We start from the raw sequence: 27,049 nt of genomic DNA, 5'->3' as shown, positions 1-27,049 counted from the left end.
CCCACCCAGGGCAGGAGAGACCACCTGCTGCATGGTAAGTCTAGAGACACTGTCTGCACCACACCGAGCCCTGGTCCACAGCGTTTTAGTGATTTATCTCTAATGCTCTGCTCACAGACCTAACATTACGCTCTCCTACTTTAGTAAAAGAAAATATAAAACCATTTCGCTATTCACCGAAACAAAGGCTGTTTTGTGTTGTTGAAAGTCTATTCTCCAGGGTGGGAAGCCTCTCAGGACCCCACCTTCTCTGTATAATACACTATTTGGGCAGAAAAAAAAATATGTCCGCCAGACATATTTGCTCCACTGCGTCCCCTACAGATATGGTCAATATAAATGACCGTTGACCAGACATGTAGGGGGCGCAGGTGAACAAATACAATTATTTCCATCTGGCCGACATATTTTATTTTCTGCCCAAAAAAGTGTATTATACAGAGAAGGTGGGGTGCTGAGAGGCTTCCCACCCTGGAGAAAAGACTTTCAACAACACGAAACAGCCTTTGTTTCGGTGAATAGCGTTTTTTTTTTGTTTTACTAAAGACTGAGTGCTCGCACGGCAGTGCAATGGTGGGTCTATGATGTAATGTATGATGTAATGTTGAGCAGCGCGCCTGACAGAGAGAAGTCGCTAACGCTCTGGAGTCTGGAGGACCACCTGCTGCATGGTTAAACTATAATTGTTCATTTTAACGTTGACAGGGAAGCTATGTGGTTTCATTTGTAGGCCTGTACTGTGTCAAGAGAGCTACACAATGGATACATGTAACACACTCACTGTCTACTCCAGTGGTTCTCAAATATTTGTATGCCAGGACCCCTAAATTGATATACATTTGGCCACGGACCCCCATCTGAAAATGTTTTGTGCCAGGGATCCCCAGAAGCAAAGATTTGAGTTAAAAATGTTCGCTTTAAAAATATACATATTCAAAGATTTCCACATTTTCAAGATTTTTCAAAAATAGCAGATCTACAAGCTCATGAACTTGTATATCTGCTATTTTTGAATAGCCAAAGCTAAGTGGTTATACATTAAATTAAATTATTGTGACGGCTATGTTAACTAATTTCGCTGGGGACCCCCTGGAACCCCCTCAAGGACCACTGGTTGAGAACCACTGGTCTACGCCATTGGTTCTCAAACATTTTCATGTTTTACTAAGTAAAAGTATCACTTCCACAATGTAGAAATGCTCATTTACAAGTAAAAAGTCTGGTATTTAGAATGTACTTGAGTAAAAGTATTGGCATCAAAACATACTTAAAGTGTAAAAGTACGCATGTACTTAGTTACTTTCCACCACTGGTCAAGCACCCCTCAGGACCCAATTTGAAAAGCTTTTGTGCCAGGGACCCCATTAAGAAATTTGTCAACAGTTGTGGGGAAAATGGCAGATCTACAAGCTCACAACATGGCTTTGCGTGCTTGTAGATGGGCTATTTTCGGTCCTTAGGGGAACGCCCCTAAGGACCCACATGGGGGTCCCCTGGCCCCACTTTTGAGAACCAGTGGTCTACACTCTAAAGAGAACTAGACCCATTTGAGAGAGAAAGAATGTCTTGGCGCCACAGAACAGAAAGGGAGAGGGGTCAAGGGTGTATAAATCTTGTACCAGGAGAGTGCTCTAAACTTAGTTTTTGATGTAAAATTAAGAAGTCCTCCCTGTCACCTTATGATTCAGGTGCCAGCAGCTGATTCATGCTGCATTGCAGCACTTGCATTCCTTTGTAAGTGTAAGGCGTTCGCCATAATTAAAAGTAGCTTTCCTTTGAGTTGATGGTGACACACGGGTCATCTCCAATCCCCCCCCCCCACAATACACACCCTCCCTAAAATGAACCATCACATGAGGATAGTAGTGGGGTCTATTTATAAGATTGGATGAATATGTGAAGTTGGCCAAGATGACTGACACCAGACACTCTGTGTAGAGTAGCCCCATATTATGTCCTATAACTCTCGTTTGACCCCATTAGTTTGATTTGGAAAACAATGCAGAGTCAGTCTGGCAGTGGAATCCAGCTCCAACCAAACTTTTAGTATGGCTGGTATATCACCTCAATACCCCACCCCCCCCACCCCTATCTGGCCTGTGGGGAGTTGCTGAATCAGGGCTGTAGCTAGCATTTGGAGGCTTTCCAGGCCTGAAGAGCGATGGGCGGAGCTGGCAGTGCAACTTGCTCAGTCCTCCGAACATCTGATCGGTCAGCAGCTGCCACCGACGTAGCACAGGCCAGGGCCCTGTGTCTGCGTGGCTATTCTGTGAGTGGTGGTGGTACTGTGGAGAACTCCAGGGAATTTGAATGACCCAATCCGATGATTATGAAAGAACCCATTATTGTTCAGTTTAACCCATTAAGACGGGAAACGCGTCTGTGTCATTTTAGATTTGAGCTGTAACCATTCTTTTACACTTGGGCTATTCAAAAATGGCAGATATACAAGTTCATAGCGTGGCTCTTAGTGCCGAGCTTGTAGATCTGCTATTTTGTGAAAAATAATGAAAAATTGTGCATATATATATATATATATATATATATATATATATATATATATATATATATATATATATATATATATATATATATATATATATATATATATATATTGTTTTTTAAGGCCAACATTTGTAAAATATTTTGTTCCAGGGACCTCCAGAAGCAAAGATTTGAGTTTAAAAAGTATATGTATTCAAAGATTTGCTCAAGATGGCAGATCTACAAGCTCATAGCGTGGCACTCGGGTGCCGCGCCATGAGCTTGTAGATCTGCTATTTTTGAATAGCCCCCCAAAGTATTAAAATGACACGGATGCGTTCCCGGATTGAATGGGTTAACCCCTTTTCAACATCAGGATGTTTTGACCCATGTTCAAAAAAAGAAATCCAACCAACTTTGTAGTTTCTACGTCTCACTGCAGAGTCAGCTGCTCCATGTACCTCCCTCCCTCCCCATGCTGCTGTAAGCTCTGCCTCTCATCTCTGCCCCTCCCCTACCGTGCTGTTTTGCCAGCTCACTCCAAAGAAGCTAGACAGCGAGCAGCACAGCAGCAGCAGAGATCTGTCGACTCCATTCAAACTGCGTTGTGCTCTACTAGAGAGAGAGTGGAGGGGATGTATCGGCTAGCCAACATCTACAGGAATTTTTCATTACACAGTTGTTAAGAGAGAGCGAACGGGGGACAGGGTGTGTGTGTGTGTGTGTGCGCGTGCAGCTGATGTCATTAGCAGGGGTGTGTGAGTGCGTGAGCAGCAGCTGGGTCACATGCTGCTAGGTGGGCCAGTGATGCGGACGGAGATGCATGGCAGTGGCACCAGGAACAGTGGCAGGTTAGCTCGCCCCGGCCGTCAACCAGGGGAGGAGGTGGAGAGAGAGAGACGGGATGATTGATTACCATGACGGGATATTGGTTTCTGTCACTTGGATTTGGTTTATACATGTGTTTTTCCTGTACAGAGGCTGTGTTTCTAGAAAATATCAGCTCTCACTGCCTTTTTCTTCTTCTTAGAACATGAATGCAGAGTGTAGTATAACTGACTGGTATTTCTGGCTGTCCTAACACTTTGTCCTTTTTTTTTTTTTGTATTTTTCATTTGTACTTTTTCCCCCCCCTTTCCCTCTGTGCTGGACGTCAGATCGGAAAGAATCGGAGCTGTCTGCCGTGGTAGGCAGCAGGATGCTCTTTCCCAGCTGCAGTGCTGGTGGCGGCGGTGGTATGTCGCTCTCCCAGGAGATGTCATCGCCCAGGGGCCTTCTGGATGTCACAGACCTCGGCCTGGGCCTCCAGTCTCTCAACCTGACCGGCTGGGAACGCCCCTGGAGCAGCCAGGACACCGGAGACCAACGGTCCACATACTCCAACAACACCGGTGGAGCCCAAGCCACCACCGCCCAAGCTAACTCAGCCTCTAGTGAGTACTGTTCCAAGATCCTCTTTTTTTTGGGGGGGTGAAATTGTACAATAACTGCTATTGTAGGACGGGGACACGCTATGTGACCATGGGACTCGGACTGGTTTGCTGTGGTTGCATGAGCTGAAAGTAAATAAAGGAACGATTGTTTGTGTAGTAAAGGGGGGGGGGGGGGGTCTGTCTGGTACGTGCTAATAGTTCTTCAGATGTCGGGGCTGTGTTGTGACTGGTGCTATTTTTTTTTTTACTGTACAGCTTTAGTTGTTGGTTTGTGAGCTGTTCCCTTCATCCCCTGGGTGTGTGTGTGTGTGTGGGTATTTTTGTGTAGCATCAGTAGCGGGGATGATGTGGCAGTTTCGCTCTGCTGCACCTTTGGCAATCAGTCAGGGTAAACACATTTCAGTGAGACCGCAAAACATTTAGTTGGCATCGTGTCTTTTTTTTTGGGGGGGGGGGGTATTTGTATGTACACATCATACCTGTATACTTGACGTGTGGAAGCGAACTTGTAGGCTGTCAAAGCGTCGTTCAGCGTACGGGTCATTTATTTTATTGTTTAAGCTTGTCAGTGTACCTGTTGCTATGCGTTGATTTGGCTAAACTAGTAAAATGTCCAGTGTCTCACTGGACATTTTACTAGTTTAGCATCATGAATTGACTGATTTTTACATTGAAAAGCTAACCTCTTTATACTGTGCTATGAGTAATGGTCAATCTCTTAAATGACTAGACTTACCCTAGACAAGCATCATTAGCATGTGGGCTTCAGTATAGTTTTTGTGTTTTGTGTTGCATTATCAGTGTACTGTGTTTACACCGTTACACTATGCTGTTTAACGTGGGTGGTACTTTGCTAGGATTGTGTCTGTTGACAGACTTCTGACCAAGGATTTATATTTTCTTTAGATGGCTAGTTGAAGGAAATGCCAATGACTGGTGATTTCACCACCCTGCCCCAGTTCTTGATCTGACCCATTTGTGGCGCTGTGGTCAGGCTGGCACACGGCCATGCCAATGAACCAGACAAAAGTTTTCATTAAGAGAGCATTCTAAACTGGGCCTGCAAAGTGGGCCAAAGCTCTGATTGCTGCCTAAAGCAGAATATTCCATAACTTCACATTCTGCGTTTTCTGCTACAAGACCACAGTATCATTTGCCATGTTTTTTTTTTTTCTTCTGCTGACCCACTCTTAACCAAAAATAGCAAGTGCCTAAACCAGCCACTGTTCAGCAATACCAGTCCCATCACTGTGGATCTCTTTTCAAACCCAATACCAGTCCCATCACTGTGGATCTCTTTTCAAACCCAACTCATTAAATCTTTTGAGATCCACAGATGCCTAACCACTTAAACCCTTGCGTCCTTATTCTGGGGCAGACACATTTGGGGAAAATGGCAGCTCAACAAGCTCTCAACGTGTCACGTTGTTTTGAGCTTGTAGATGGGCGATTGTCGGCAAACATTTGGTGTAGAGGGAAAGGCTAGCTGACCTAGTATAGAGCCCTGGGGTCAGCTAGCCTCGACTAAACCACTGACATTGGTTTAGTCGAGGCATTGTACTTGGAACAAAGTGGGAATTGCATTTGTAGATGCTTGGGAGTGTTTCAGATCGCAGTGTGTTGGCAGTGATCTTGCATACCCATTCCACTTCCACATACGCATTTATAGAACCTTACAGTTGCAGTGTGGCAGCTGAGCAGCCTGCAGTGATCAGACCAGGTCGCTTACTCGGCTCTCATAAATGGCTATGACGCCAACACAAATGTTGTCACCGGTTTAATCCATTCAGAATCCGGGAACGCATCTGTGTCATTTTAGATTTCTTTGGCTATTCAAAAACCGAGTGCCATGCTATTGGCTTGTAGAATTTTTGAAAATATGTGCAAATCTTTGAATATATATTTTTAAAGCGAACATTTGTAACTCAAATCTTTGCTTCTGGGGGGTCCCTGGAACAACATTTTGAGATGGGCTTCCGCGGCCAAATGTTTTCTAAAATCCTAACAGTATGTTGCTATATCAGTGGTGCTCCAACCTTTCCATGTCAAGGAAAAAAGTACCCCAAAAAAGTATTTGGCCACGGACCCCCATCTCAAAATATGTTGTTCCAGGGACCCCCAGAGGCACAGATCGGAGTTAAAAATGTTGGCTTTAAAACATAGCCTATATATATTCAAAGATTTGCACACATTTTCAAGGTAAAAAAAGGCAGATCTACAGGCTCGTACCACTATGAGCTTGTAGATCTGCTATTGTTTGGATGGCCAAAGAAATGGTTTGATCGGTTACCCTCATTTTGAGGAATCCATCTTGTGCTTCAGAGGTAGCGTTGCCCGTAATCGATTCCCTAATGTAGGTCCTTCTATGTAACTGTTGAGTCATATAGGAAAAAGGTCACGCTTATCCAATTCAGCCTGTAAATGCTGTGTCACCGTTTGTCCCACACCCCCCCTCTTCCAGTGCTAGGCATGCTGAACAGTCCCCTGCATAACATCCTGGGCAAACCTCCGGGCTACCCAGGGGCCAACGAGCCTGTGGGAACGCCTGCAGACTTCCTGGACAAGTTCCCTGGCATGGCTCGCATGACCAGCCGCCTGGACTCGCGTTCCTTCATGGATTCCCGCTCCAGCAGCCCAGGGGACTCCGAGACCAGCGGCTTCAGCTCTGGCTCAGACCATCTGTGTGACCTGCTGGTATGTGCCTGGATAGGCTCTCTGCACAGCAGCCATATTATCACTTCCTTCACAGGTGTTACCAGTGATACTAATGAAGGCTCTGTTCAATTTAGTGTAGCACAGTAGTTCAAAGATTTTTGAATTTCAGATTTCCACTACCCCATAACTCTGAGAGTGTACAAATGGAACCAAATGGACCCGTCAGGGTCCATTTGGTTCCATTTGTACACTCTCAGAGTTACACACCTGTAAAGGGCCATTTGGGAGTGTTTCCAGTGAGCCAACATGCACAATATCAGCACCCTGACTCCGTCTGACCAGAATGGAACAGAGCCTTCATTAGTATCATTGATAACACCTGTGAATGTCTTACAATATGGCTGCTGTGCATAGGGCCTATTACTGAGATGATGTCACATGTAATAATTACCAAGAAAATAATTTAAATTAGAGCACGACCTAATTTACCCATGTTTTTGACCAATATTTAGTCAAAAATAAAACTAGTCAAAAATTAAGTTTCTGTCTAACTTTCCACTTCTACCCCGGATTTGAACCCGGTTTCCTGCGCAAGTGCTGGAATTTTTAACATTGAGCTAATGGAGCCTGCCTGCTTGCTCAGGGGATAAATTGAATCTTGACCATCAGGTCAAAGATCTTGTCCGATCCTGTGTCTAGGTGAGACATGACCTTTGACACGATCTAAATGTCTCAATAGAAGAGCATGGAGACCAAATACAACCACCCCAATTGTATTAGTTATATTGTATCAACATACTCTACCATACAGATTGGACAAAATAACATTGTATTCATTAAAAAAAGTTACATTACATTACATTGTTCCGCTTTAAGGAAACGAGACCAAAATGTTTAAACACAACTACAAGCTCACAGCGCGTGACGCTGTGAGCTTGTAGATCTGTCGACTTGAAAAAATGTATCAACTCTTGTAAATGTTAACCTATTTAAGACGGCAGGTTGAAAGTGGTTAAAATTGACTGCATAATATCAGATACCGATGTCGTCAAGGGTCTGGCTCTAGTTTTTTTGTGTTTTTATGCATTTGACATGGACGAACCAGATGAATTGCTTAAAGTGTAGCACAAGTGCTAGTTTTCAACACCTGTCCTAATGACGGTCTGGCTCTAGTAATGACGGCAAGATTTGCCATAAAATGTACATGCATTTCACACAAAGGAGTTTCCATGCCCCCCCCAGTTTAACGCGGTACGATTATGTCTCGCCCCCCCCCCCCCCCAGTCGACCTTGAGGATCTCCCCTCCCCTGCCTTATCTGATGTCCAGCATGCAGCAGAAGGACCCGCTGCGCCTGGGCTCTCGTGTCCTGGAGCCCCAGGACTGCAGCTCGCCCCTGACCCCACCGCCCAGTGCCAGCCCCGCTTCCATGGCCATGTCCCGCCGCTGGCCCACCGGCTCCCTGTGGCCCGCTCTGGACCTGCTGGACCAGCACGACGACACCTTCAGCATCGAGAGGGAGGCTCGCCTGCACAGACAGGCTGCAGGTGAGTCACACATGGAAGACGTAGACCAGGGGTGATGCAACTTTGATGATGGGAGAGGGCCACTACATTTCCACACTCACTCCAGAGGGCCACATTGCATTCATCTTATCTCCGTATTTTAACTTTTTTCCTAAATTAATGCCGTACCATTTACCGTTCTAATTCACACAAAAGTAGCAAAAATTGCCGATCTACGAGCGCAAAACGCGTCGCGACGCGTTTTGAGCTTGTAGATCTGCTATTTTTTAATTGGAATCCTGAATTTCTTTTTGCCATTTTTGAATTGGAATCCTGAAAAGTATCATTTTTATTTAAAGGTAGGGTAAGTGATATGTTTTGGTTAAAACAAAAGTATTTTGTTAAAAGGTTAAAGCACTATATTCTGATAGTAATCATTGCCATAGAGTGTTTGTTCAGTAACAGGAGTCTCCCCGTCTCTCCAGCTCTTTGATGAACAGAAAATACATTTTTCGGTAGGTGTCAAAATCTCAGCCAATCAGGAGAAAGTACCCATTTTTAAGCTTAATTTTTATAGTGTTCCAGTTCCAATTTTGCATGCTCATTTCTTAGTGTCATCACTTCCAATTTCACTTGTTTAATCTATATCTTGATTGGATAAAATTGGAAATGAAACTGAAACAAAAATGCATTTTCTGTTTAATAAAGAGCTGGAGAGACAAGGAGACTCCTTTTACTGAACAAACACTATAGCAATGAGTACTATCAGAGTATAGAGCTATTTAACACTTATTTTAACCAAAGAAAATCACTTGCCCTACCTTTAATTTCAAATGCATTTGAACTTAAATGCAACTACATTGGACATAAAACAGACAATAGAATTGTTATACTATGTGTACTAACATAGACTGAAGTAATTAAAGCGGGTCATGTTTGGAATTGCTGAAATCAATAATATGTCAGTATTAACCTGTGGGCCGCATTAAGTGAAGGTGGGGGCCGCCAGTTGCCCATGTATGACGTAGACGTTTAAGGAATTCACTCATTCATTTTTCATAATTGAGTTGTCAGTTTATTTATTATTGATCTCAACTTGTCTAAATTGATCAAAGTGGTGTCTTAAAGGAGTAGTTCACCCAAAAAAGGGGAATTCATTTCTATCAATTGCACACCCCATGAAGCCTTGAAATCATGGCAACTTTTTTAGTTTTTGTTGCATTCCTAAGCCAATAATTTGATGACCGGCAGAGATTACGTCGGTCGTCAAATTATTGTCTTAGGAACGCGACAAAAAATCTCCATGAACTCTAGGCTGCTTCATGGGGTGTGCAATTGATAGAAATAAGTCATTTTTTTGGGGGTGAACTACTCCTTCAAATGCTTATCACAACTGCATCATTCAATGAATTTAGATTTAGCGCTGTATCAGTAGGCAGAGATCTCTTATCGGCTGTCTACACAAGATGTACGTTCCAAGTGGTTGAAAGTGACCCTATGACTATTTATAGAGCTCATTTCACATTTGTGTCATAACACTGAGCAGTCTATCGGGTCCCCATGTGCAGCAGAAATTGTGCTGAAATGTTTGCCCCAGTGTCACTGGTGCAAAATCAATCAATATCAAAAAACCCGTACTGTTTTTTAAACCGCTAACCTCCACGTTAAGTGTTTACGTCAAAATGGTGACCTCCAGAAAATATGAATTTGGTTGATGTGCTGTAATGAATTATGACTTAAATTCTCTGCTCATGTTTGATTGAATACTTTATTAGTCAGAAATGTGAACAGCACAGGCATTGAGGCTAAAGGGCCTGGGGACTTGTTTCCATTGGGGTCCTATGTATTCAATTCATCAACATGGCATAAAGAATTGGCACAATACATGTCGTCAACAAATACTCTGTACAAAGGAGAAAAGGATTAACGGCTGCAGTGGGTGGCACCTCCTTTCGATGGGAATTTACATTTACCTCCCCTTCATGTCAGTTTTAAAAGAAACCAATGATTCCCAGCCTTTGGATGGTGGCTGAGTAGTAGAATAAGAATCTTCCCACTTATAGTGTTGTGGATGTCACTCATTTTGGAGAAGATGTTTGACGGTATGAGGGTATATTGAAGGCACTGTCCCTTGACTATCTTAAATACCAATCTCATTGATATTTGCTTAACCCATTAAGACCCGAGGCCGATTCTACAAAATGTCTTATATATCCTAACAGTTTTTTTTTTTTTTTAAACTATGTTACTATGTCGGTGGTTCTCAAACTTTTTCATGTCAAGGACCCCCAAAATTATTTGTATTTTGCCGCGGACCCCCATCTCAAATTATTTCGTTCCAGGGACCCCCAGAGACAAAGATTTGAGTTACAAATGTTCGCTTTTAAAACGTATATTCAAAGATTTGCACACATTTTCACGATTTCTCAAAAATAGCAGATCTACAAGCTCATAGCGCGGCACTCGGTGCCGCGCTATGAGCTTGTATATCTGTTATTTTTGAATAGCCAAAGTGTAAAATAATGCTTTTTAGCTCAAATCAAAAAATGACACTTGCAAGTGTGTCGGAAGTAGGTGGTTCATGGGCTTAAGGCCGGGAAGTATATCATATCGCTTTGTTTTGGCTTTATTTTTCAGCTGTGAACGAGGCCACGTTCACCTGGAGCGGCCAGCTGCCTCCCAGAAACGACAAGAATCCTCTGTACTCCTGTAAAGTGTTCCTTGGAGGCGTTCCCTGGGACATCACTGAAGGTACTGGCACCGTGTTTTACACCGGACGTATTCTCACTAGAGGTTTGAAAAATATTGTTGGAATTCGTAAATAAATTGGCTTTAAAATGAATTGCCTTGAATACCAATTTTATTCCCCCGTGTTCCCCGTGTTATCTTTTTTATCGGCGCGGTGACTCAGTGGTTAGCACTGTTGCCTCAGAGCAAGGACGTCGGCCGGGTTTGCGCGTTCTCTTCACGTTTACGCTGGGTTTCCTCCCACGTCAATGAGACCTGCTAGGTACTCAGTCAGTGCCCATGACCAAGGTACTTTACAACTGGAGTCGTTGGCTGCTCTCTGATCCTTAGGATTGGTTCAATGCCGAGGACACTGTTCCTTAGGATGGATTAAATGCAGAGGACACTGCTCCTTAGGATGGGTTAAATGCAGAGGACACTGCTCCTTAGGATGGGTTAAATGCAGAGGACACATTGAATCGAGGGGACAAAGTAAAATGAACTTTTAGGCTTGTTTATTTTAATCATTGCCTGCTTTTTTTTTCTGTGAAAGGCAACGCATGTGCTGAAATGGCATAGTTTTATTTGGCTACATTTTATATCGTCTTGTCAGGTGGAAACCTCATATGTGCAAAACTATTACTTTAAAGGATTCAAAATTAAAACGATGGCAAAAGTAGCAGATCTACAAGCTCGAAACTCGGCGCTTGAAACTTGACGCTTTCGTGTGACACTAGTATGATCTGAAAAATCATGAAAAAAGTTAAAATATGGACATAAAAGGTTTCTGCCCCGACAGCAACGATATATTGGTTTAATTGAAGTGGTGAAATGTTTATTAATCAAAATTGTGTTTGCTTTTTTTTTTAGCTGGTCTGATCAACACGTTCAGCGGTTATGGCCCTCTGAGTGTGGAGTGGCCGGGTAAGGATGGCAAACACCCCCGGTGCCCTCCCAAAGGTAATATGCCCAAAGGTAACGACAGGCTGGTAGGCTATGCATTTTACATTACTACTTCTGGCTCCAAGGTTGCACTTAGGTGAGCGCACGGTATGATGCTGGTGATCTGAAGGGGAAAGGTCAACTCTGCACCAACCACACCCATTCACTGCTGCTACAATATTTAACTCATCACCAGCACAACACTTTTTTTTGGTTCTCCTTTGTCCTTTTTCAGTTGTACGTTCCAAGCAATTGGTTTTCTTTGGCTTTAATATTTGAAATTCACTCGGCCAGGTAAAAATAAAATGATGCAGCGAAGCTACGGTAGCAGGCAACTTCTCTTTTATTGGTGGGTGGCTGACGTATAATTGTTTTGAAAATGTGTGGCATATAACATTTTTCGCGTATGATTTCCAGATTTCATGGACCATAGAATAAATCATTCATAACAATATCAGACCTTCATATTTTGTGTTTTAGAACCCCATTTGAGAAACGCTGGCCTACATGGAACCCAGCCAGATTCACTACGTTCGGCTGATTTATTTTTTCTCACTTTGGTTAACAGTCTGGCCAGCCTCCCATTTGAGTCGTATTGTAATGACTAGGCAAGTCAGGAAGTGACTCTAGTTTTACATCACTGGTCCCTCCCCCCCCTACAGACAATCAGAAGCCACAAGTCGTTTTCACAAGTTGGGAGGCTTTCCAGACTGTATAGCGAGTGAGAAACAAAATTGCCGAACGTAGAGAAGCATTCTGGATCCCAGCCTAGCCTACCTTATACTTCTAGTTGGTTGTGTAGTCATGAGTTTTGCACTGCACATAAAATGATTGTAAAAGGGAATTTTGGTCGCTGTTGCTATAGTAACCAATCATACTTTGTTTTGCGCCTCAATATTATGGGCTTGTCATAATTCTGTTGAAACACTTGAAAGCATCCCTGGTCGTATGTTTGCAGGCTATGTTTACCTGGTGTTTGAGAACGAGAAGTCTGTGCGTGGACTGCTGCAGGCCTGCACCCAGGACCTGCTGCACCCTGAAGACAGTGGAGAGTACTACTTCAAGATGTCCAGCCGCAGGATGCGATGCAAGGACGTGAGTGTGCTGCAACGACCCTACATTCATGTGAATCAACCTTTAACCCATTAACCCATTGAGACCTGAAGCCGATTATCTCTCTCCTAAATCTGAACAGTTTTCTGAAAAACGTATGTTTCTATATCAGTGGTGATCAAACTTTTTCATGTCAAGGACCCCCAAAATTATATGTATTTGGCTGCGGACCCCCATCAAAATATGTTGTTCCAGAGACCCCCCAGAAGCAAAGATTTGAGTTAAAAATGTTCGCTTTAAAAATATATATATTCAAAGATTTGCACACATTTTCACGATTTTTCAAAAATAGCAGATCTACAAGCTCGTAGCCGCGCTATGAGCTTGTATATCTGCTATTTTTGAATAGCCCAAAGTGTAAAATATTGCTTTAGCTCAAATCAAAAAATGACAAAGTTCCAGGTCTTAATGGGTCAAGACCGGGAAAGCATCTGGCTTTTTGGATTTTAACCTTTATATTCAAATATTTGCGCACATTTTCATGATTTTTCAAATAATTGAAGATCTACAAGCTCATAGCGTGGCACTGAGTGCCACGCTATGAGCTTGTATATCTGCATTTATTTTTTTTATTTTTTTCAAAGCTAACATTTGTACATTAACTCAAATCTTTTGCTTCTAAATAGAACAGTTGTTTTGAAAACTTAAGTTGCTATAATCAGTGGTTCTCAAAGAACAAGGGCCCCCAAAATATGTATTTGGCCGGGGACCCGGGACCCCATCTCAAAATATGTTCCAGGGACCTCTAGATTTACACAAATGTTCACGATTTAAAAAAAATTGCAAGCTCATAGCGCGGCACTCTGGCTATTAGGGGTGTGCCGATACACTAATTTCACGAAACGATACGATATTTGGCTCACAACTTCGATACGATTTCGATACGATACGATACGCACTTTTTTTATTATGAAAATATATGGAGGAGGAAAAAAAGAAAATGCAAACAAATAATTCTGTTTTTGCATTATTCAGACATGCAAACTTGTAGCTTTTCAGCTACAATAGCCGTTTTGAATCCAAATAGTATGACACCTGACCCAAAAAAAAAACATGTTGTCACTCTTTTCACTTCGGGGCCGTTTGCATGCCTGATTATTATGATTGTAAAAAAAAAAAAAAAAATTCAAAAACGATATTTTTTTTTTCCAAAACGATACATATCGTCGGGAAAACGTATCGCGATATATCGCGGGACGATATATCGGCACACCCCTACTGGCTATTCAAGAATAGCAGATATATAAGCAAAGTATACAATAATGGTTAAAGTGGTTACACAGATGTGTTCCCGGTTTTAATGGGTTAATTTCAAGGAACCCCCAGTCTTGATATGCAATAAGCCACAGACTCCCGTTTTGATACAATATTTTATCTCTGGGGCCCTAAAATAAAATACCTCCAGTTTGAATTTTAGTCTTGAGTGTTGGAACTAAATGGGTTCCATTTGTACACTAGAGTTAAGTCTGATTCATACTTGGTTTGAACGACGGTATCACATGTCGAAAATAGCTGATGACAAGCTCGCAACACGTCATGTGATGCGGTGTTAGCTTTGAGGTTGGCTTTGAGCTGATCTGTGACTATCCAGCTTTTAAAACTAAAGGCTTCTAGATTCTGCAAGATGTACTGCTGCCCTCTACAGTCAGGAGTATGAACTGCATGCCATTTTCTCCTCGGGTTGTGCGTGTTGGAAAAAAATACTTTAACAGAGTTTCAATCTTTTCTAAACAAACGGAGGAAAAAAGACTGGCACCAACAGAGTTTCAGTGTTTCAAAAAGTTGAATCGATATATCGATTCATTTATGTATTGGCTCGGTACAAATCGCCTCTTAATTAGTTGATTCCTGCCATGTTTTTCACCACTCGAACCCTATATACTTAGTGTAGTGGAGTCCCCCTGGGGTCTATACTAGGCCCCCTCTATTTCACCCCATCTACACCACGGCCAAATAATTCATTTTGGGGTTTCTTGACATGAAAAAGTTTGAGAACCACTGCGCTAGGCAGAGTTTTAATTTCTCTGCTAATCCCCCTCCTCCTCTGCTCCTGTGTTGCAGGTGCAGGTCATTCCCTGGGTGATCTCTGACAGTAACTACGTGCGCTGCCCGTCCCAGCGCCTGGACCCCAGCAAGACCGTGTTTGTGGGCGCCTTGCATGGCATGCTGAATGCAGAGGCCCTCGCCAGCATCATGAACGACCTCTTCGGAGGGGTGATGTACGCTGGCATCGACACGGACAAGCATAAATACCCCATAGGTGAGATATTGAGTAGAAGTTGTTCCGATACCAGTATCGGAAAAGCTGCCGATGCTGGTATCGGTGAGTATGCCATTCCGATAGCACGTCATTTATGATTTTACATTTACAGTCATATTTTTATTGCTTCAGTTGATGTTGCACGACTGTTTTATACTCTTACTGCACTATTTACATTATTTTACTAACTTGTAGCTGGACTTTAACAATTATGACTGGAATCAGTCTAAACATTACATTAAAATATAAATAAATATGTACATTGAAACTATACAAACTATAGGATGCCAGGTCAACAAATGAACCTGGCATCTGTCTAAATAGCATGCCATCTAAATTACAATTTAACCTTTGCATTAACCGAGTTGCAGTTTATAATGTAAGGCGCTTGGATGATTCCCTCACTTTCGACCTTCCTCTTCTGTATCTATCTGCAGGCTCTGGGCGCGTCACCTTCAACAATCAGCGCAGTTACCTGAAGGCTGTTTGTGCCGCGTTTGTGGAGATCAAAACCCCCAAGTTTACAAAGAAGGTAAAGGGTTTTACTGTTCACTCTAATCGGCCTTTATGCTTGGGCTTAGCCCTGTGGTTGTTTTGTTTTTTGACCGAGAACTGAGCAGTATGGTTCCTCCCTCCTCAGGTCCAAATTGACCCCTACCTGGAAGATTCCATGTGCCAAGTTTGCAGTCGCCAGGCTGGGCCGTTCTTCTGCAGAGACCAGGTGAGTCCATAGACAGGGGTGCACATAACTTTTTAGGTCTGGTACGCAGAAGAGCACCTGGACATGTGACTTGGTGCGCATGGCGCCCGTCCCGTTTTGTCAACGGGGGGGGGGTTCAGCACGGACAGTTTTGTCAACGGGGGGGGGGGGGGGGGGGGGTTCAGCACGCGGTGCCCACCGGACAGTTTTGTCAACGGGGGGGGGCGAGAAAAAAAGGACGCTCTGCTTCTAAATTCCGCCGATTTTCGCCGTTTTTTTTTCTCACGCTGTTAGATAAAGCCCCCAAGGTTGGTGCCCTGTGCTGCTGCGCTGATTTTATCCGCCAGATTGGGACGTTCACGGCATATTTTGCACCATTACGGTGCGTTCATCATCGGTGACGAGTGCCTCTAACAGCCGCTGCTGGCTGCGTGCACGCAGCGAGGCAATGCGAGGCGACGCGAGGCGATGCGAGTCATATCTCTACCCCTGTGCCTAATGGCTGTACATGGGGCCGACGGGTGCTTTAGAGTGATTGTGTGAGTGTGGCTTCAGGAAGTAAATTCCTAGCCTCGATCTCCAGGCTTTTATTTTTTATTTTTGCTAAAAAATAAAAGCTTGGAAATTCCTGTCCCAGCTGTTGGTGCGCAAAAGCGCCTCGCGTCGCCTGATGTGGTGCGCATTTTTTATTTTGGGTGCGCATGCGCACCTGCGCACCAGTTATGTGCACCCCTGTCCATAGACCTTGGTTTCACTGGACTTGTCTAAATCTGGTCCATCAAGCTCGTCTCCTAGAAGCTCTGCATTTTGATAATGGTTTCATTACTTCATTTGGCAATATTTAACCCATCTAGACCTGTGGCTGATTCTAAAAACATTTTCTGAAAAACTTCAAATATGTATTAAAATATATATATATATTATGTACTGTACTTGGCAACAACTACCCCAAAAGGGGTTCCCGGATTGATTTAGTCTTGCGTGGCCAGACTGTTGCCTCCCACAATTTTCAAATGTTTCCGTTCATACAGTCTGGGACTCGGAAGCTCTGATCATGATTAGAATATAAACCGGATGTGAATATAAATACAAATCATCTAAGTATATTTAGCTTGCTGCTTAGCAGAAATATATATTTTCGTGAACGGAAGTGCCAGCTTCCCCTCTCGGATTTCGGGAGTTGTAGTTCCAGACTATATAGCATTCAGAGATTGTGGAATAGTTGTCTGGCTACGCAAGACTAGGATTGATTGGTATAGGGGTTCCCGATCTAAATGGGTTAAGTGCATCCGTTTCCATAATGGACGACTTCAAAAGCACACAAGGTGCCAGTGACTTGTTCATGCAGCTCATGTGTACACAAATATTGGGCTTTATTTTTATTTGCACACTGAACTAAGCTTTTTGTTCTGTTGAGCTTCTTTTATTTTACTTAGTGCCTTGGCTTTTTACTGATGCTCACATGTACATTTAATTTAGACTCATAACATATATCATTTTAACACATTCCAGACACAGGCACCCAACACGTGTGTGTGTGTGTGTGTGTGTGTGTGTGTGTGTGTGTGTGTGTGTGTGTGTGTGTGTGTGTGTGTGTGTGTGTGTGTGTGTGTGTGTGTGTGTGTGTGTGTGTGTGTTTAGGACCCATGCAAACCTAAAAGAAAGCACCTTACCTTGTGCAGTTACTACATTTCCCCCCCTATTTTATTGCTAATTTTCTTGTTGAGGAGCCAAAACCCAATAATTTGCTCATATTTGTACTATAGTATGTTGTAAGAATAGACATGTAAAGGTAGACGCCTCCTCCCACTCTGGGGCGTCTGTATCGCGGCCGCCATATTAGAGGCATGCTTCCAGGCTACTGGCGAATCACAGCGCGTCTTTCCGGACTTGGCAGAATCTAGACTTGCTGTGATTGGCCAGTAGTCGGGAAGCGTGCCTTCTCAAATATGGCGGCCGTGATACAGGTCGCTCCAACGAACTGCAGCGGCCAATGCCAATGTAATCTAGGTTTCTATATCTATGGTTGTAAGGATAGCGCACCTAGACTGTACCCATAATGCATCTGTCCTTGTCTCGGCGCACAGGCCTGTTTCAAGTACTACTGCCGCTCCTGCTGGCACTGGCAGCACTCCATGGACATCCTGAGCAACCATCGGCCCCTGATGCGTAACCAGAAGAACAGGGACTCCAACTAGAAGCCTTCACAAGAAGGAGTGTTCAGTTGGGAGCGCCACACCGCTGGATGGATCGACGACGGATGGGGGTATGAACGCTACCCGCCAAGCAGAGCACGGGTGCCAAGCTGTCCTTCACAAGCCCTGTGAGGGGCACCGCGGCACTCTTCACCAGGCACTGGGGAAAAAAACACTGTAGAAGATTTGATGTTCACGATTGCACTTGCTACATTTTTGCTGTTTACTTGTTCACTATGGCACTATGCACAGTGACCTTGTTTGGGATAGACAAGGGCCTCCCCCCCCACCCCCCTCCCCCACACACTTTTCTTATGCAGTCTCCCAGACCTGTGGCCAGACAGAAAGATGGGTGTCAGCTTCAGGGTTCGGAAGTGAATGAAAATGCCTTTTTTCAGTTTTTTTTTCGTTTTTGATTTTTTGTTTTACATGTGTTGCATTGTGAAGAGCGATCACGCGAGTCTCATAGCCGGTCATTGGCAAATGCCATACAGTGCCTTTAAATTTACTTTTTTCTTTTTCCCAGTCCCAAGTTGGCAATTGTTTTTTCCTGTGCAAGCCAGCTGGTGTTTCTTACTTTGGAAGATGAGAGATGGGCTTCATTTAACCAGTCGCATTTCAAACATTTTTACGCAGTTTTTTACTAATTTGTACACAAACAGTTTTAAGTCATGACATGGAAACTTTTTGACCAAAATTCTATCCGGCGGCTTTTTAATTTTCTCCCCTCCCTTATTTTTCCTCTCCACCGCCCCCTGAAACACATTCCTTGGGGTTGTTTTTTGTTTCTTTCCGTTTAACCTTCCCCCGAGTTATAACTGAACGGGCACAAAAATGTTTAAAGTACTACTTTAGCCTGCCTTTGCTTGTCCAGTTCTCATGTGAATTCAATGCAAAACATGATCACTGGACTCTGCATCAACTGGGTCGCCCATCATTTTACGATCAAATTTGATGGATCTTACTGAGACTAGAATATTGACATTTACGATTGTATAGTTTTATTGTTGCACTTTTTAATTTGCACTTCAGGAGGGGTGGCAGTAGAGTTTTTAATTTTTTTGTACATCAGCAGAACGGGGCAGGTATTGAACAGCTGCTTGTCTCCTGTTGACTGTAAGAGAACTTCCACTCTGCTTTGAGTAGACCTACTGTACCAACCCCTGCTTTCTTATAGCATTGACTTCATGTTCCAGTTGACCAGAAATGCATATTGAGCTGTGCCAAAGACAAAGCCGTCTGATTTTGTTTTTCTCTTTTCTTTTTACTTTTCCTTTACCTTCATCATTGTCATACTGAGCTCTCTGTCTTTAGCCCAGCTGCTTTTTAGAGTTGAAAGTCTACCTCATTGTGGTCTGCCAAGTTTGCTGCTACTTAACAGATGTGGAGGATGTTCAGATTGGGCACAATAAAGGTGTTGAAGCATTACTTGACTGCATCTGGATTCTTATTTGTTTGAATGGAATTGGTTTAATTATGGTTTCGTTCAAAAGTGAAGGTTGCACGCAGCCAGTTGGTCGCTGGTGCTGGCCACTAGTGTTTATTTCTTCGACTAACAATGACGAAAAATGTTGGTCAACTACCTTTTTTCACTGCCGAAAACTAAATAAAAACTAGGCTACAATGACTAAGACTAAATATATTGACAATTGTTAGCAAAAGAACTAGAGAGTAAAATGTTAGTGAGGGACTAGTGGAGAAGAGATCCAGTAGAACTAAAAGACAAACATTTTATGTTTGGTTGCGCATGGGTGTTGCGCTCTGAAAATAGCCGAGCCACAAGCTCACGCGTTGTGAGCTTGTAGATCTGCTATTTGGCACTGGTGAGGGCACTGACACTTCTGTCAAGTAATGTGTTGTCGCAAAGCTGCAGATTCTTCATTTTAAACAGTTTTTAATTTGAACAACAGTTTTCTACTGTCAATTGTTGCAAGGGGCTGGAGTCCAATATTAGTGGGAGTTTATCACATCCCTGTGATATGGTCTTTTTCATCTACTTGTCCAACAGTTGCTTTGTGATTGTGTACTCTTTGGGCTTCCCAGTGTTTCTACTATTTCAGAACAGCTTTGACAAACACGTTAGCAAGAGTCTCAATGCACGTTGACTATGAGCTAGCAAGAACCTCAATGCACGTTGACTATGAGCTAGCAAGAACCTCAATGCACTTTGACTATGGGCTAGCAAGAACCTCAATGCACGTTGACTATGAGCTAGCAAGAACCTCAATGCACTTTGACTATGAGCTAGCAAGAACCTCAATGCACTTTGACTATGAGCTAGCAAGAACCTCAATGCACGTTGACTATGAGCTAGCAAGAACCTCAATGCACGTTGACTATGAGCTAGCAAGAACCTCAATGCACTTTGACTATGAGCTAGCAAGAACCTCAATGCACTTTGACTATGAGCTAGCAAGAACCTCAATGCACTTTGACTATGAGCTAGCAAGAACCTCAATGCACTTTGACTATGAGCTAGCAAGAACCTCAATGCACTTTGACTATGAGCTAGCAAGTGCTGTCAAGTACTAGATTTGGGGTGTAGAACATTAAAATCAAACTCCTGACCTGAGCATGGAATAGAGGGGAAATTGAACATTTTCTTTCAATAGATAAAAAGTGTATATGTTAATACCTGATGGAACTTGCGGCTGCCCCCACTGCTGGCTGCCCACGACGGAACAATGGCTTTGATGGACACTACACCCCCCTCCCCCCCGAGACTGCTCCTAAACATCTCTCAGTGGATAAACACCTATCTATTGAAAAAATGATCAAATCGTTTGGCGTTGGCTTGCACATGATACATCTTAATGTGAATTCTCTAGCAGGAGACAAGCTAACACAAATCAAGCAGATGTTTTATGATGGTAAGGTTGACATTTTAACTTTCTCTGAAACAAAACTTGATCAAGCGATAACTGATTCTGTGATTGAGATTGAAAACTACAAACTCTTCAGGAAAGATAGGAACAGAAACGGGGGTGGTGTTTGCATGTATGTTCATACTGACAATGTCTGCATCCTTCGGGAAGACCTGATGGATGAAAACATTGAAGCTGTGTGGGTCGAGATCATTTTTAAACATGCCAAACCTGTGCTAGTCGGTACCATATACAGACCTCCTAACCAGACTGATTTCTATGATAGACTTGATGAATGCTTAGCTAAAGTGGACCATGCGGAGACGATTCTTCTTGGTGATTTTAACACTGACATACTCCGCAAGGAAGCGTCAGTGTATAAGTCATTCAAGGCGTGTTGTGATCGGCATTCACTCCACCAGCTGATCACTCAGCCCACAAGGCTGTGTGTTTCCTCTCAAACTACCATAGATCTCATTCTAACAACGGACAAGGAAAAAAATCCTAAATAGTGGTGTTTCCACCTGTGGCATATCTGATCACAACATGATCTTCTGCACCAGAAAGAAACGTAAACCTAAGACCGGTTACCACAAAACAGTCACAATCAGAGACCTCAAAAATTATAAGAGTGAGGACTTAGATCACAGACTGGAGGAACAGGATTGGTCCGACGTTCTAAACAGCACACAGGTAGACGAATCCTGGCTTAGTTTCAAAACCAAATTCATTCAAATTTTGGACAGTGTGGCTCCCATGAAAACCATCAGGGTCAAAACCCGCTCGGTACCATGGATGAATTCGGACATCCTTACTGCCATGAAAGTCAGAGACAAAAAGTGTTCTGAGCTTCATAAAAGTAGGATCAAACTAGCCAAATGTTTTAACAAAGGTCTCGAATCCCACGTAGCTAAACTTGAAAAGGAAAAAAACAAGCTAAGAAACAAGGTAAATAGCATGCTCCTGTTAGCAGAAAAAAGCTACCTCGATGACAAGATTGAGGAAAATCAAAAAAAAACACGAGAGCTTTGGAAGCTACTCAAGAACCTCCTAGGCTGCAGCAAAAAATTGAAAACCAGGCTTTCAAACTTAAGCCTCAAGGTGAATGACACTCTCATTTCATCCAAACACGAAGTGAGTAAAATCCTCAACATATTCTTCACGACCGTAGCCTCAGATTTGGTTGAAAAACTTCCTCCACACTCTGGGAGATATGGTGAGGAGTATGTTGTCTCATTTTACGAAAAACAGGGTGTTTGCAAAGATGACTTTAAACTCTCCCCTGTGAAAACAGAAGAGGTGTTTAAAAAATTGAGTGCTCTAAATCAACACAGAGCCACAGGCCTCGACAATATCCCCCCCAAATTTCTAAAAGACTCAGCCGCCTCCATTGCTCCAATCATTACCCACATATTAAACCTCTCCACCACACAGGGACAGGTCCCCAACGACTTCAAAAAAGCAAGGGTGACCCCTCTGTTCAAAAAAGGAAACCAATTAGACCCTGGCAACTACCGCCCTATTTCTATTCTAAGCTCCATCTCGAAAGTCATGGAAAAAATAGTCTATGAACAGGTCGACAAGTATCTTGCCGAGAAAAATCTAATCTACAAATTCCAATCTGGCTTCAGAACAAACCACTCCACTGACACATGCCTTCTCTATTTGAACGACTCTATCAAACAAGAGATTGAAAAGGGCAAATATTGCGGCATGGTCATGCTGGACCTCCAGAAGGCTTTTGACACCGTTAATCACCCGATTATGATCAATAAGCTCAAAGCAATAGGTTTCGATGACACGTCAGTGAACTGGATGAGATCCTACCTGGAAGGGAGGGAGCAAGTGGTGGAAGTAAACGGCACCCAGTCCCCCCCCTCCCAGTGACTTGTGGTGTTCCCCAAGGAAGTATACTAGGACCCTTACTGTTCCTGATATATGTGAATGACATGTCGTCAGCCTGCGACTGCAACCTGTTCCTGTTCGCAGATGACTCGGCCCTGCTAGTCTCGGACAGGGACAGGCTGCAGGTTGAGAAAACTCTCAGCTCTGAACTCAACAAGATCTGCATCTGGCTCTCCGACAACAAGCTCTCATTACACCTGGGCAAAACGGAATGCATCCTCTTTGGGTCCACTCCTAACCTCAGAAAGGCAGAGAGCTTCACGATCAAAGCGGGTGATGATATCATCAAAAGAAAAAACGAAATTACCTACCTGGGCTCTATCTTGGAGGCTGACCTCTCTGGTGACAAAAATGCTGAAAAAACGATCAAAATGGTCCACAAAAAAACACGCTATTTGCGGAGTATTGATCGTAAAGTCAGTAAGAAGACTCTGAAGACTCTTGCAGTGGCCCTCATACAAGGTCATTACGATTATGCATGTACTTCATGGTATCACAACACCTCCAAGGCCTTAAAAACAAGGCTCCAAACATCCCAAAACAAACTTGTAAGGCTACTTCTTGGCCTCAACTACAAAACCCATCTAACCCCTGATCATTTTGATAGGATTGGATGGCTTAGGGTTGCGGACAGAGTACAGCAACTTGCTATGGGCCTGGTCTTCAAGATATATCACAACATTGGGATCCCCCTGTATTTGTCAAAATACTTCCAAAATGTTAATGATGTCCATGATCACAATACCAGAGGCAGCTCCACAAACCTTGTCCAACCCTTTTTTGGCTCAACAAAGGGAAGTAACTCGTTCTCATGCTATTCATCAAAAATGTGGAACGCCCTACCAAAAGGAGTAAAGGAGTGTAAAACCCTACTCTCTTTCAAAACAGCCCTAAAGATACACCTTCAGGAGGCTGCAATTGGAAAATGGCCCCTGTATAAGTCCTAACCTAACCTACCCCCCTACCCCCCCCCCTCTCTCCTTCTCCTTTTGTACATATTTCTCACTCTTCATACCAGTAACCTGTAAACTGATTGTATGACATTCTATTGTAGTTGTGTATATCTGTCTGTCTCTTATATGTCATCATGATTTGTGTGCATGGGGAACTCATTTGAAACAAGCTCAGTGCTTTTATGAGTCTTCCAGTTTAGTAGACCTTGTATTGTGAATTTGTACTTCCATGTACTGTTGTTCTCATGTCTTACTAAATAAAGTACATCAATCAATCAATCAATGGGGGAATTTTAGATACGAAAATAATTTGGAACAAACTAAAGAGCAAAACTAAAATGTAACAATAGGAGTTTTCTTTTTAATCTTGAGGCTTAAGTACTGTAGAAATAGATGAAGGCATATAATTCCCTTGACGAATGTGTATGACCTCTTATAATAGAACAACAATTTAACTGTCATACATTTGACCAGTAGGTGGCAGTGTGCAACAATGTTTCATAAGACCTTGTACTAAGATCCTAAATGTGCTGAAAGACCAAAGAATTGTAGTCAACCCCTCGTGGCAAGCCCTGGATAATCAGTCATGTATGCCTTAATGCATTATAAATTAAAAAAATATTATGCATTATAAATTAAATTAAAACATATTATGCATTATAAATTAAAAACACCTTAAATGTTATTTTAGAAATAGTTCATCTTTTACTCAAGGGGGTCAACGGCCATCACAAGTTGATGTCATATGGACTGCATGTGCTAATAAAAACATAAAAATATTTATATTGTTTTGAATATTGCTCATACTATTATGTTTTGTATTGGCACATATAGGGCTAGACCACACATGGTCCTGGTTGAATCAAAGATGAGGCCCATGAGGTTGAGAGGTTTCAGTCTCAGAGGTTGTCACGTCAGCCTTTTATCAGTTGACTTAAAGTCAACAGGAAAAAAACACTAAAGACTGACTGCTGAGTTGCAGTGGTGTAATGTAACTTTACTCAAGTACTGTACTTACTGGAGTATTTCCAAATTTCAATACTTTTACTTCTACTCCACTACATCTCAGAGGCAAATATTGTACTTTTACTCCTCTACAATTATTTGAAAAATGTGGTTATACTAGTTACTTTGCAGATATAAATTATTATATTATAAAACGTACATTAACCACTTTAGCCCTATTTTATACATAGGCTATTTGAAACTAGCCGATCTACAAGCTCACAACGCGTCGCGTTGTGAGCTTGTAGATCGGCTATTTTCAAACATTTTAGTACTTTTACTTTTGGTACTTTAGTGTGTGTGTGTGTGTGTGTGTCGGAGGCGTTGTTTCCTTTTTCCATGATTTATGTCTGCTGTGTCTGACAAGTATGTCAACTGTATTGTAACAATGTTCTGCCTTATAGGCACTTTGTAACTGGCTGTTTTCCTATTGTCTGACTGCACAGTGTTTATGTCCTTTGTACAAGGTATTCTTGTACTTCTGTTTATGTGGACATGAATAAATAATTTGTGTGTGTGTGTTCATTCATGGTGAATCCTAAGCTGATGAGGTAGAGGTAGTTCTGTCTCACCAACGGATGTACATCTCAACAGAAGCCTCTATTTGTCTTCTGGGTGTTGTCCACAGTAGGTACAAGAGCACAGTTTGATTGTCCCTCTGTAAGTTATCTAGTGTGATAAAAGCATGTGTAGCACATTTTAAAAAGTCAATTCAAAGTGCTTTACATAAAACACTAGAAAAAGTGCTCCTCGGAGCACAGGTCTCCGCCAGGTCAGGTAGGTTGTTGTGGGCCAGCAATGTTGGGAATTGGCCAATCAGGCTGGAATGTGAAAAATCGGACGGATCCGCCTTGATCACTTGACTGAAGTGATAATATGTACCGATTTGCGTGATGTTTGGACAACATTTGTAGGAGTAATTGTCACGATCCGTGCTCTTTCATGAATTTGTTGTTTCCCAGTTATAGTTAGTGTTTTACTTTTCAGTGGTGTTCCTGTTATTTTGAAGTAATGTTGCATCCCCTGTTTCCTTGTTAGTTTTGCTTTACACTCCTGGACCTTATTTTGTAGTATTGTTCCTTTGTTTCCTGTTCTCATTGTAGCTGTTGCCTGTCTCGTCTCACCTACCCTTTGATCATGTTCTCCTCCTGTGTCCTCTTAGTCCCCCAGCCTATCCCAGTGTTGATTGTCTGTTGAGTTCACCTGTGTCCTGTTATTTCCCTGTCTATTTAATCCCTGTGTTTGCAATACTAGACCATACCCGGTCGACGCATCCGTGGGGGGATATGCGCACATGATCTGGCAACCCGGGAGGCGACATTCTTTCACACATAAACGCTAATAAGAAGCTGAGATTTGATGAAAATGAAAAACGGGCTTCACAGTTAAGTTCAGATGGTAATGGTCAATGGCTGTGTGCAAAATCAGAGCAATTGCTCCAGCCACTGAGGAGAACCGGCTGACAGCTTCACCACTACAGAGGTTACTAGAATTATAGTAGGATAGTAGGATAGTAGGATAGTAGGATAGTAGGATGTACTTGCTAGTTCATTGTCTGTTACGTGTCATATGTCTTGAGTTCAGTTGGTATCGTTTGTATTCCTTGTGTATGAGTTATTAAACACTTTGAAAGTACCTGTTCAGCCTCTGCCTCCATTTGGGTCCTACATTCTGCCCTGACTCATACCGTGACAGAAATATGAAATAAATTGTTTTGCAAAAATCACCCTTCTGTAGTGCGAATGTGCGTGTAAAGTTGATCATGATTTGCGTCATTTTGTTCAAAACGGGCCACCCCTGCAAACTTTAGATGTCAATCTTAGCCAATCAGCATGGAATTTGAAAAATCAAACCGATCCGTCTTGATCACATGACTATAGAGATCATGTGTACCGATTTGCGTGAAATTTGGATAAAATCTGAAGGAGTAATATCCAAAAATGTGTTTTACATAAGTCGGTGGCGCTATAAAAGGCAGATGTGAAAAATGCTGGGCAAACGTTTTTCCTTGGCCTCTAGGGAGTGCACATACAAAGTTTTACACAGATCTGTGCAGTTACTGTATAAGTAAAAACACGAATCGGCCTGTTATAGCGGCACCATGAGGCTGATTTGAAATTTGTCAAGTGGCATTTCTTCCTCAGCCTAGTGAGAATGTGCTTTCAAAAATTCACGGAAATTGCACACTGTGTTCATGAGGCATTTTGTTCAAAACGGAGCACTCCTGCAAACTTTGGAAGCGATTCTTAGCCAATCAGGGTGGAATCAGAGACTGTGTTGGTGGAATATGAAAAATCGGAAAGACTGGT

General features: G+C 42.7%; 1 protein-coding gene across 2 annotated transcripts; it reads left to right on the top strand.

Moving 5' to 3' along the window:
• Positions 1 to 3,038: 3,038 nt before the first annotated feature.
• cpeb1b (cytoplasmic polyadenylation element binding protein 1b) lies at positions 3,039 to 19,441 on the top strand. 2 transcript variants are annotated; one of them, XM_084059031.1, is made up of 11 exons: positions 3,039 to 3,335; positions 3,642 to 3,917; positions 6,379 to 6,611; positions 7,857 to 8,118; positions 10,714 to 10,827; positions 11,674 to 11,763; positions 12,704 to 12,840; positions 14,920 to 15,118; positions 15,556 to 15,650; positions 15,759 to 15,839; positions 17,906 to 19,441. In XM_084059031.1, the coding sequence occupies exons 1-11, from the start codon at positions 3,308 to 3,310 to the stop codon at positions 18,014 to 18,016; spliced, it is 1,626 nt and encodes a 541-aa protein (XP_083915157.1). In that variant the 5' UTR covers positions 3,039 to 3,307; the 3' UTR covers positions 18,017 to 19,441. The 2 variants fall into 2 exon arrangements, with proteins under 2 accessions (XP_083915157.1, XP_083915156.1); XM_084059030.1 differs by having other exon boundaries at positions 11,674 to 11,778.
• The last annotated feature ends 7,608 nt before the right edge of the window (positions 19,442 to 27,049 follow it).

This window comes from Gymnoscopelus microlampas (assembly GCF_963454915.1).
Source record: "Gymnoscopelus microlampas genome assembly, chromosome: 1".
In the NCBI taxonomy this organism is placed as follows: Eukaryota; Metazoa; Chordata; class Actinopteri; order Myctophiformes; family Myctophidae; genus Gymnoscopelus; species Gymnoscopelus microlampas.
This window is presented reverse-complemented; position numbering and strand designations above follow the sequence as displayed.